Source organism: Astatotilapia calliptera, chromosome 1 (assembly GCF_964374335.1).
Source record: "Astatotilapia calliptera chromosome 1, fAstCal68.1, whole genome shotgun sequence".
Lineage (NCBI taxonomy): Eukaryota > Metazoa > Chordata > Actinopteri > Cichliformes > Cichlidae > Astatotilapia > Astatotilapia calliptera.
This window is the reverse complement of record NC_137422.1, coordinates 34,910,162-34,922,631: the sequence shown is the minus strand read 5'-3', so window position 1 is coordinate 34,922,631 and position 12,470 is coordinate 34,910,162. Positions and strand designations below refer to the sequence as shown.

The 12,470-nt window shown below is 40.0% G+C and overlaps 1 protein-coding gene across 3 annotated transcripts in view; it reads left to right on the top strand.

Annotated features, from left to right (window-relative positions):
* Positions 1–12,470, top strand: part of ntrk3b (neurotrophic tyrosine kinase, receptor, type 3b) — a 217,019-nt gene that overhangs the window by 185,075 nt on the left and 19,474 nt on the right. For all 3 annotated transcript variants that reach the window (XM_026174796.2, XM_026174786.2, XM_026174770.2), the window contains 2 exons: positions 5,660–5,832; positions 7,689–7,932. In XM_026174796.2, the coding sequence (XP_026030581.1) occupies positions 5,660–5,832; positions 7,689–7,932 (417 nt within the window). The remainder of the gene's footprint in view (positions 1–5,659; positions 5,833–7,688; positions 7,933–12,470) is intronic.

Sequence of the window (12,470 nt, the reverse complement as noted above, 5' to 3'; positions counted from 1 at the left end):
TTAGAGAACAGACTGTGAGAGAGTGTTCCAGGGAAAGTAATACACACGAGACAAGACAAGGACACAAGAGGCTAAGCATTGAAGATAAGGGGAAGGAGGAGAGGAGAAAAGTGCGACTGCCTTCACCGAGAGCCAAACGAGTTCTAGTTCCCTCTAGAAAGTCTCATCTTTTCAAATTATTGCAGTATCTTCCGCTTTGCCATTTGATAAACTCTGACCTCTTGTAGGGATGCTTCAATGGCATGATAATAAAAATTACAAAAATCTAGAGATGCACAACCAAAGTGTAGTGCACACACCAACAGTTGTGATGTCGCATTGGGCTCATACTGCCATTCTCACAAGGGTCAACAAGCATCTCTGAAGCTTATTAAATAAGCTCACCTGTGCAACTCCCTGTTGCACTGGGAAGAAAAATAAAGCCAAAATGGAAACAAATAAATTTATCCAACAACATAAAGATTGCGAGCTGCTCACTAAACACAATAAATCAACAAAAGTATTAAACTTGAAATTCAGGTGTTTCTTTTTTCAGTCCTGTTGCCACAGGTGCACAAAATTAAGCACCCTTTCATGCAATCCTTTGAAAACATTTGTGGGAGAACGGGCCATTCTTTCACTGAATTTGAATGTGTTACAGTAACAGGATGCCAATGTTGCAACAAGTGATGTGATTGAATGATTGATGTGACTGATAATATTTCTTTCACCATCGGCTGTAAGGTGTATTATTACTAAGTGGAATCGTTCAGCAACCGCAGTAACTCAGCCACACAGAAAGGCACACTGCACAGACTTACTGCACAGAGCAGGATAGCCGAGTGCTGAGGCACGTAGTGTGTAAAAGTCAGTGAGGCTCTGCTGACTCACTAACTGCAGAATTCCAAGCCTCCTCTGGCATTAACATCAGCACAAAAACTGTGCACCGTGATGGTTCATGGAATGATCAAGCAGCTCCTGTAGGTGTAAACTGTAGGTGACCCACTACTTTTGTCCATATGGTGTATCACAGCCCAGTGCACAAACTGACTGCACTTAATTACACAGCCATAGTGGACACCATTCCAGTAAGAACCTTGATATCGGTACTCAGAAAGTAGGATAGCTGATGATATCATTAGGGAATATGAGTTCCTGGGTTGCACAACCGTAACAAGTTCTTTAAGTGTTTAAACCCAGTTGTGGTTTCAGAGAGAGTCTATTTATTTACTGGGTGGTCTATCTTCCTGGTATGTCACCAGTTTTCTGGCAAAGTTACAGGCAAAGTTAAAGTCAAATGCACCAAAAATAACTGTTTATTTTCCTTATATTACAAACATGACACAAGGTACAGCACACAACAGTTCCTCTAAGGAAGTCACTATCTTAACTGTGAGTGCTGGTTACACGATTATCCTTTTCTTTATTGCTTATGCTAAGTTTCCATGTACCTGGCATAGGTGCATATTCTGACACAGTCTTAGGCAAAGCCGAATGAATATGCTGATATTGAATCTGGTGTCTGTCTGCTGGAGTTCTAGTCTTTGTTCCCATCTGGAACCTGCCTTACTAACAGTCAGGGGACCAGCGGCATCTGTCAAAATGGAAGAACGAGCGGAGCAAAGTTAATACCCCTGTGAATTTAATGATTTGTTTTAAAGAGATTGAAGCATTTCAAACCATTGTCCCTGTGTGCCATCACAAAGCTTAATATTAAGTTGTGCTTGGCAGCACCCAGGGTGAATATAAAGAGTTGTCTGAATGGAAAACATGTGAATAAGAGGTTGTGGACTCAGTAAAACTACCTAAAGAGGGGGGGGGAGAAAACCACCCTGACCTTGACAACAGAGAAGTGAAATAGTACAGATGAAGGTGATGGAGTATCTGCCTGTAACTTTTCTTTTCTCCCTCTTATAGAATTAGCAAATGAGTTTGTGAGTAAACCTTGACCTCCTTAAAACAGAATACTATGTGGATTTTCATCTGAACATTCTCCTGCCTGTGAGAAAGCAGGAACCAGCTCTCTGAATTCTCTTAAAGGTCAACAAAGGGAAAATTCATTGCAGCGCTTTGCCTCAATTTATCGTGTTCAAGCACTTTGAAGGTATTGTTTTGGAGGAATGCCCAGACAAGAAACATTTCCTTAAGAGTGCGGTTTGATTTGGTAATAGAATTTTATGGCCATTTTACCTACTCTGCTGTACATCTCAACCACCTCTAGCATTTCACTGCAAGAAGAGCACATATGAGTAAATGCATTTCCATGCCAAGGTCATTCCATCTGTAATAATGTCAGCAGCAGGCTGGGAAAACAGGAACCAATGCTAAAGAGACTAGGATAATCAACACTCCCTATTTTTCTGTTGCTGATGAACTGCCAAAAGTCTTTTTTTCTCCTCCAGCAGACGCACCAGTAATATATTATTGCATTTATTTGATATTTGTGAAACAAGTACGATTTAGAAAATTATGTGGTCTAGACTTTAAATGAGTTCAGTTTATTTGCCTGCTTGATCTTACTTCCAGTCAAATCAATTAATGTGTACATTGAGTTCATCTCTACTCCTCAGACAGCTGTAATTGTTTGTAGAAAGATGTATTGTGAGCAGTACAGCTATCTGGCAGCAGCATATTAACAGCAGATCCTTTAAGTCTTGAAAGTTTTAAGTTGGAGGCAGACCAGGACATGCATCAACACCAACTGTCTCCGGTCATGGTTTGTTCTTCATTAATAATTTTCTGTTTTATTTTCAAAATACTAATATTATTTAGAAGTGCCATTGTATGTAATGCTTACTCCATTTGCTTGACTCTCAGGATGTACAGAACCAAGGACATTTCATACTGAATGTTCCTTACTAAATGGTCCAGAGGCAAATACAGATTCCGTCTGTAGTTATAGGAATACCCCTGAAGTCTTCCTTTTTCTCTCTGAACATTTTGTCCACCCATACTGCAACAATGCAAAAGCTTTACCTTGATAATAACAAAAAATTCTGTCCAATATAGAAGGCACATCAATTTGTTGTAAGAAACTATGCTTACTTGCTTTTACAGGGAGTGCAGAATTATTAGGCAAGTTGTATTTTTGAGGAATAATTTTATTATTGAACAACAACCATGTTCTCAATGAACCCAAAAAACTCATTAATATCAAAGCTGAATGTTTTTGGAAGTAGTTTTTAGTTTTAGCTATTTTAGGGGTATCTGTGTGTGCAGGTGACTATTACTGTGCATAATTATTAGGCAACTTAACAAAAAACAAATATATACCCATTTCAATTATTTATTTTTACCAGTGAAACCAATATAACATCTCCACATTCACAAATATACATTTCTGACATTCAAAAACAAGACAAAAACAAATCAGCGACCAGTATAGCCACCTTTCTTTGCAAGGACACTCAAAAGCCTGCCATCCATGGATTCTGTCAGTGTTTTTATCTGTTCACCATCAACATTGCGTGCAGCAGCAGCCACAGCCTCCCAGACACTGTTCAGAGAGGTGTACTGTTTTCCCTCCTTGTAAATCTCACACTTGATGATGGACCACAGGTTCTCAATGGGGTTCAGATCAGGTGAACAAGGAGGCCATGTCATTAGTTTTTCTTCTTTTATACCCTTTCTTGCCAGCCACGCTGTGGAGTACTTGGACGCGTGTGATGGAGCATTGTCCTGCATGAAAATCATGTTTTTCTTGAAGGATGCAGACTTCTTCCTGTACCACTGCTTGAAGAAGGTGTCTTCCAGAAACTGGCAGTAGGACTGGGAGTTGAGCTTGACTCCATCCTCAACCCGAAAAGGCCACACAAGCTCATCATTGATGATACCAGCCCAAACCAGTACTCCACCTCCACCTTGCTGGCGTCTGAGTCGGACTGGAGCTCTCTGCCCTTTACCAATCCAGCCACGGGCCCATCCATCTGGCCCATCAAGACTCACTCTCATTTCATCAGTCCATAAAACCTTAGAAAAACCAGTCTTGAGATATTTCTTGGCCCAGTCTTGACGTTTCAGCTTGTGTGTCTTGTTCAGTGGTGGTCGTCTTTCCGCCTTTCTTACCTTGGCCATGTCTCTGAGTATTGCACACCTTGTGCTCTTGGGCATTCCAGTGATGTTGCAGCTCTGAAATATGGCCAAACTGGTGGCATCTTGGCAGCTGCACGCTTGGCTTTTCTCAGTTCATGGGCAGTTATTTTGCGCCTTGGTTTTTCCACACGCTTCTTGCGACCCTGTTGACTATTTTGAATGAAACGCTTGATTGTTCGATGATCACGCTTCAGAAGCTTTGCAATTTTGAGACTGCTGCATCCCTCTGCAAGATATCTCACTATTTTTGACTTTTCTGAGCCCGTCAAGTCCTTCTTTTGACCCATTTTGCCAAAGGAAAGGAACGTTGCCTAATAATTATGCACACCTGATATAGGGTGTTGATGTCATTAGACCACACCCCTTCTCATTACAGAGATGCACATCACCTAATATGCTTAATTGGTAGTAGGCTTTCGAGCCTATACAGCTTGGAGTAAGACAACATGCATGAAGAGGATGATGTGGACAAAATACTCATTTGCCTAATAATTCTGCACTCCCTGTATGGCATCTCAGTGCTGATTTCCTAAAAGTACGGCGCTTAAAGTGAGCAAATAAATTCTTAAATTACTGTAGTGACAAATTAACAGTGACAAAAAGTGAACTTCCATCCATCTCTATTTAGGAACAAAAATATTTGTGCATCAGTAAAAGTTCAGTGGAAACAAATAATAACTCCTGGCATACATGAAGCATGTGACCACTTGGATTAAATATCATATTTTCAACATGTATTTTACACCTATATCAGGTCGGGCTAGTAGTATTTTACACACATCATCTCATTGTGCCCTTGTTCGTTTGGTAAATTGAAACTTAACAGCCTCCAGCTTTTCATTTCTGCTGCATAAGAAAAAGGAAATGAAAAAAAAAACATGCTGATGTTTAGAAAATAACATTTGGCTTGTTCTCTAGTTGAGTTTATCTCGCTAACCCTTGCTGATTAGCATAATTATTATTTATTTATTTATTTATTTATTTTATTGGGAACCTTGAAGGTTCTTATGTCCTCAGATTTCATGGTAATCCACGCAGGCAATTTCTCTCAAAACCTGGGTTGTCAAGGTCATGGTGGCATGTGAGGGTGAATCAAGGACTAACTAAAACTGTCAGATAGTCTAGCATACTAAGTGGATGATTCTCATTTGGAAGACAGAAGCCGACCTGAATCAATCAGGGCAAGAAAAAGTTGTATCCTCTAAAAGCTGAAGCGAGCTTTCTCTGATGTTGTTGTTGAAGTGGTTGCCTTATTTTGCTGGCAGAGCTAAACATGTAGCAATTAATGCACCATACTGTAGATCATTTTAAAGTGTTAATAAAAATGTATCTGTCAGTGCCTGATACCAGGAAAAGCAGCAATTTTCTATTGATTGATCACTCAAATTTAGCAGATTTAGCAGATCTTTTTCAGAACCATGAAACCGTTCACTGGTAAAGTAAATAGTAAGTATCAACAGGATGCAAAGGATGATTGATTCCCCAATGGCACGTAAATGAAGACTTCATGATTTTTTTTAGATCCTGGATAACAAACCAGTGTAGTTTTCAAAATATGTAAATCTGACTTTTTTATTTCTCCTTTCAGACTCTTAAAGATCCCAACCTGTCAGCCAGGAAGGACTTCCAGAGAGAGGCCGAGCTGCTGACCAACCTGCAGCATGACCACATTGTTAAGTTTTATGGCGTGTGCGTAGATGGAGACCCTCTCATTATGGTGTTCGAATACATGAAACATGGAGACCTCAACAAATTCCTCAGGTAAAGTTTTTATTATTGAAAATTGAACATTTCTTGAAATTAGGAGGTTAACTTAACAATGCAAATATGTGCGAGTATGTTGGAACTACGCACCGGCTCATTCACAATACGTACAGTAAATGAAAGTAAGACTAAAAACCTGAAATTCTTTTGTGAAATAGCTGCCGCAAATATCCGGCTTGCTTCACAGCTTTGTGCGTTAGCAAACACGAGTGCTTTAGTGCTTTTGTTCCATAATGTCAGACTGTACCAAGGGAAGTGACCTCTGATAAGCTTCAACAAAAGTGACACGATGCCGGTACAGCAAGCTCTTTGGTAATGGGAAGCTTCACTGGAGTTGATGTCAGTGTGCAAAGAAGGAATCTGGGAAAGAAGTCTGCTATTTCAAGAGTGTACACAGCAGCAGCAGTGTGTATGCACGTGCACGTGTGTGTGTGTGTGTGGTCGATCTTGTTTTTGAAATTTCAGCAATAGTTGAAAAGATGACATGTTACGATGGAGTGTGAGTGTGAATGTCTGTGTGCATTCAAGAGTGCGTGAAGACTTTCTGTTGGGAAATCATTCCTGAAATGAAAGGCAATGTCGCGAATGATGAAATTCTTTCATGCAAGGTGCAAGACGCAGCTGATTCTTGGTCTGTTGGTCCTGTTGGTCACATTTAAGAGATGAGATGTGCAGGGAATCAATAGGAGTGAATACAAGATCTAACGTGCAGGTCCAAATTCAACCTTCAGATAAGCAGCAGGGCACCCTGCTCTTATTCACCTATTACTGTATGTCTGTGAAGTATAATAAGAAGCAGAAAGGCGAAAGAAAAAGTACTACTAATCCGCCAACAGCAGAGTGAAATTATAACAGACACACTAAAAACAAGAGGAAAATTGAGCTGCAATAAAATTCTGACTTGGGGATGGAAAAACAGGCCGAGAGAGTGAGAGAGCGGTAGTCCTCCCTGCATGACACCTGGTCTGTAATCAAAGTGACGAGAAGGTGATGAGAACAGCAGGAAGTCTTCACAGGAAATGAGTTCTTCATCGTCACCCAGAAACCTGCAGTCAACCTGTTCTGGTAAATGTACAGTCCTGTGATGAAAATCCAGAGACTTGGTTAAAATTCCTGACAAGTTGGCTTACATGAAACTTTTGCCAAAGAAAAAAATCTCTAAGCTCACAGCTTACGACCACAGAATTAAAAACAACAGACACATAACAGTTTATCGCTGCCAGTAAAGCAGTGCTTGCAGAGTATAGTTCATTTGTTAATATTTCTAACAGGCTCGCTTTATTATGGTAATTATCCTCAATAGGTACAAAGAGGCACATATATTGCCAGGATAAGGGTTTATTAGTAGTATAAGGAGCTTTGGATTACTTCTTAAAGAGGCAGGCTCGTTCAACATGTAGAATGTTCTCTAAAGGGTCCTATAGCCAGTAATTAAAGTGTAGCTATGAAACTTACAGTAGGAGAGAAGAAATAACAGAGTTCACTTTCTAATGAATAATAAGTTGGTTTCATAAGACAAGGCTGGAGAATGGCTTGGGCATTAGACTGTTGTGCTTTAAACCTGCATTCTTTCAAATGGCCAGCAGGGGGTGACTCCTCTGGAGCAAAAAGAAGTCTGGTTGTATACAAGTCTGTGAGAAAAGAACCCTTCAGCTGCCTTAATCTATGCTCAGTAAACACCTTCCCGATGAGTTTTTGGTCTTAATTGCATCCTTCAAATTTGACTGGACACAACATGATAATTCAAGTCTAACTGTAAAATAATACCACAGAGCTCAAGTCAACATTATCCAGAATCCACCAATATAAATACAAGTACATCAAATCATCATCCACTATTCTTTGTAATACAGAGCCCACGGCCCAGATGCCATGATCCTGGTAGATGGCCAGCCACTGCAGTCCAACGGAGAGCTGGGCCTTTCCCAGATGCTGCACATTGCCACCCAGATTGCCTCAGGCATGGTTTACCTGGCCTCCCAGCACTTTGTGCACAGAGATCTGGCTACCCGCAACTGCCTGGTGGGCAACGGCCTGCTGGTGAAGATTGGAGACTTCGGCATGTCCAGGGACATCTACAGCAGTGACTACTACAGGGTAAGCGTCAGCCGGTATTGTTTGGTTCGCTTGTTATTTTTGATTAAAAGAAAGAGCTGTTTGCAAGCGTGAGTGAGGCCGAAACGATTTAAACTTTTTCCACACCTCAGACAATTCTGCCATATTCACTTGGCCTCTTCTCTATGTTATCTTGTAATAAAGCCTTTGTAGCTCTTAGTAAGAAACATATTTCTAATGGGTGAAGGGTGTTACTCTGCTGCGTCATTTTATTTAATTTTTCTTTTCTGAGGAGAGTTATCAGCTCTCCCATCCATAATACAGCCCCAGGACTGCGCAGCCAGCTATACATGCAGGCAAGGATGGAGCTGTTTAGCAGCATGGTATGAGATGAGATGAGCCTGCTGAGCCTCTAGCCTAATGCTTAAAGGCTTGTTTATATAGCGTCCAATTCATGTCTTCTCTACTGTTTAACACGATTAGCGACGATGAATGCCAGGCGGCAACTACTTTGCTGAAGAATTTAGCATTTTTGCTGAACAAATATGTGGAGTGATGGCTGCTACAGATCTGGCTGCTTTAAAAAGCCTGGGCCTGTGAAATGACTTTAGGTGCGCCTGATTCTGTTTTCCCAGCGTGACAGCTGGGACAGTTCGGACATTGCTTGGGGCAACGCCAGCAGTTATGAAGTACTTGCCTGCTGGGTAAGCAGCTCTGCACGCATGAAATAATGTCTGAGGAAATTTGAGGGGAGATGCTTTTAGCAGTTGGTGCATGGGTCCATGTCCATCCACAATCTGTGTAACGGACATAAGAGCGATTAAGCTTATTTGTTCTTCTTATGAAGTAATTATTGCCAGATTCTGTGTGTACTTTTCAATGGCTGGGCTCTCATTGGGCAAAAGGGTTTCATAAAGTTAAGCTGAGGAAAAGTGTTGAGAAGACCACTGTAAAATTTAAAACACAAACATATATGTTTTCATTTCAAGTGTGACTTCAAACTCAGTCATTTTAAGCATATTTGATGTTTTTGTGCACATGAAGCTACTTAATCTTTAGAATATTAAAGACTTCTCTAATATTCAGTGATATAGTTTGATGACATGTTCATTTGTCAGCCACACTTCTGAAATATATTATTCAATGCTATCAATGAGCTTACCATCAATAATTTATAAAGTGGAAGACTGAAAATAGTAGTAGATTTAAAAAGTGGTAGTGTTGTTACCTTTGTTATGGAAAAAAATATATATTGTTGATCATTTTGAGAATAGTGTCGAAATTTCGAGATTAAAGTCCAAAATCTATTTTGAGAAAAAAGTCGAAATGTGGAGATTTCATTGTTGTTTCAAGTACTCTATATCCTGCTACACCTTCTCCAAAATGCCTTGTTTGGATGAGTTAGTGAAATAAATTGATCAGCTGTCTCGTGAAACAACATCCATCCTCTTTATTGGACGAGGGTGTAACCATCGATAACCTTGCATTTGTCCATTACCAGCCATTTCATGTTCTATGAATCTACTCTTCTGAGTTTGTGTGTTTTTCCATCTGACCAGATGCATGTTTCTGCACCATCTTTTCAACATCCTTATACTGATAACCACACTGTGTTTATGTGCTAAAAGAGAAATCATTTCCTTCCTTGTTACTTAAACCAATTCTGAAGTGTGATTTAGGGTACTTCAGGGTACAGCAGCTGTGCCAGTTTGTCTTGAAACAACAAATGTAATCTCCACATTTTGAATCATTCTCAAAATGATCAATAAGATATATTTTTTCTTACTTTGGCCCTAATACTCAGCAACAGAACAACAAACACTGTCATAAACATAAACAGACAAATGAAACTATTACAATCTACAACTGATTGAACACAACATTTAAGAGCAGCTACACTGACAAACTTTTAAAATGAAATCTCTCCACTACAGCCCGAATCAGTTTGAGATGCTTCCAGTAGAAAGTAGTGGCATATTTGTTAAATAAGTGTGGTTTGCAGAGACGCAAATCTGATCTCCTGTACTAGATATGGTGCACTCATTTAAAAAAAAAAAAAAACTAAAAAAAAAACCTTAATCTAACAAATGTAAAATAGTTAGCTTGTATATAATCAGCATTTGTGAGCTGGAGATAGAAAAAAAAAAAAAAAGATTTTGACCTAGAGGTCACAAGAAAAAGAGAAAAAAAACCAAGAGCTTTGCAAACAAGATTTTCAATGTTTGATACAGTTCAGGTAATAACACCTAAAACCTTAGTACAAGTTTGACCATTTCAGCGTCATCTGAGCAATATGTCTGTCCGGGTCATCGTAGTCTAACTGTCAGAACTGAAGAAGCTTCTCGGATGAGAGGTGAAACGTCTTCAAGCAACTTAAAGAAGTCCAGACGCTTTTCTTTCCAAGCTCCTTAGTCATCTGAGCAGTTTTACTTGAGCATCTCAGATCTTAGAGAAAGTAGAGGGTCATTTGCATTTAACACAGACTAAGTGGAGTAAAATGGGACTGTACAATATCCTAGATCATTTGTACATATGTAGGTTACACGTGTAGTAATCCCATCATGGAAATAATCCATTGAATGCAGGAAAGAAGGGTGATTAAGATCCAGAAAAATTATGCTGTCTCAATAATAATTAAATTGAAAACAAATTTGCAGCATGGCCCAGAGACTGTAGAGTCCATCCACCTTTGTGGTCAGCTGTGCCCAAGCCCTTGGACAAATTACAAGGTATTGTGCTAGGTTATTTTCTAGTGCTGACTTTATATTATGATTGAATATTAGAATTTAGAATGATAAACAGCTAAATGACACATTGGAGAAAATTCTCTTCCCTTTAACTGTGAGCCCCTTCATGGAGCTCATGGTTGGATAATAGCTCTTGGTAGCTGTAGTGGTTCTTTGTGGACAAGTAAAGTTTAAAACAGACTGTTTCTTCATTTTAGTTAAGAACCCATTTTATTTTCTCAGTCACAACCGATTTAGCAGCAGATACCAATCAGCTGGAAGATTAAATGGTTCAGTTGTCTGTTGCTGTTTTAACAATTATAAGCTTAATATATCAGTACTGTGAGTTATTGGCTTGGTCTCAAAAGAAAGTAATTTCAAGAAGATTTAACAGATATAAAGCCAAATTGGGCAACCAGGGGATGTTTGACATGTTTTGTAAGCATTTAAGATTTTGTTTGTGTGAGTGAAACATGCAGTATAATATATTTAAGGGAGTGGGAAGCTGGGATCATGGGGGACCATTTCCTTGATATGTTCTGCTGGTTGTATGGGGTGTCCGTGCAGAGCAGGTTGGACATGAGGGTGATAAGGTGAGTCTCCAAGCACACCTTATCACCCTGACTACCACCAGCAGAGGTCTCAGGTGGGGGTGATGAGCTCAGTCTCCAAACATGGTATGCTCCCCATTGACAGATGAAAACAAGCAGATGGTTGTTCTTGTGTAGTTATGCTCTGCTTAGGCTAACAAAGGGGCTAGGGGTAAACGCACACACACACACACAGTGGGACAGTGAAAAAAAAGGCCTTGCAGGAACAGCCGGGTGGGAGTCAGTCTGAGTAACTTTTCCAGTTGAACGTTAGCTTCAAACTCTGTGGTGAATTTATTGGAGAAATTTTAGATGGTTGAATAATTTATTGAATAATTTACTGAATCAGCACACACACACACACAGTCTCTGCAGTGAGGAATGGAAATATTTTTTTAAATCACTATGTTGGGTTAGACAGAAACCAGAGAAATGGTTTGTAGAAGAAGAAAAAGGGAACCAGTCTTAGTTTGAATTTATCGTGTATTTGTGTGCATTTGGATGTGTGTGGCCTGAATTGCAGTGAAGCTGCTGTTTGGTGCGATGGGATAGCATCAGTGCCCACCTACACATAGGAATATTGACAGAGCCCGGAGATAAGGCGCTCCTAACAGTATTGGACACTTTCCCTGTGTTGAGTGATTATAAATAGCAGCGTCCTGCCAAGAGTACAATACTGCCATAGCTGACTAGTCGTATCCATGTTCGTTGCCCAAAAGACACTTTGCAGCAGGAGGGAGCAACTTCAAGAAAAAGACAAATATTGTCCTAAATCACTTCCATCTGTCACATCCTCACACTGTAGGCACATACCTTTGTGTTGTTTCAAAGGAGACAACTGCATGAGCTAGTGCAGGCCGACGGCAGCACCCGAGCCTGCTCTGAAGTTGTTTTATACCAGTACCTCGCGATATATCAGGAAATGTTTTTCCTGGGCTCGGAGAGTGAGGCACTGAATTATACATGGTTAGGTGGGCAAAATGACAGTGAATGCTCTAAAGGTGGCTAGGCATTAAAGCTGCAAGAATGAAAAGCAAGTCATTGCTGTTTTTGTTTTTCTGTTGTTGTTTTCGGAAGTTTCAGAAGCATCTGCAGGATAGATGAAGGGGCTCATGCAGGTTGTCTAAGAGTGTTATGTTGAATGTTCTGTCTAATCAGGAGTCCAAGGCAGCTTCTGATTTGTAAGAGTAATTAACAGCAATTTTGCAATTAGTGTCATATTCTGCTCCCAAGGCATGGAAAAGTGAAAAGTTCAGTGAAAAGT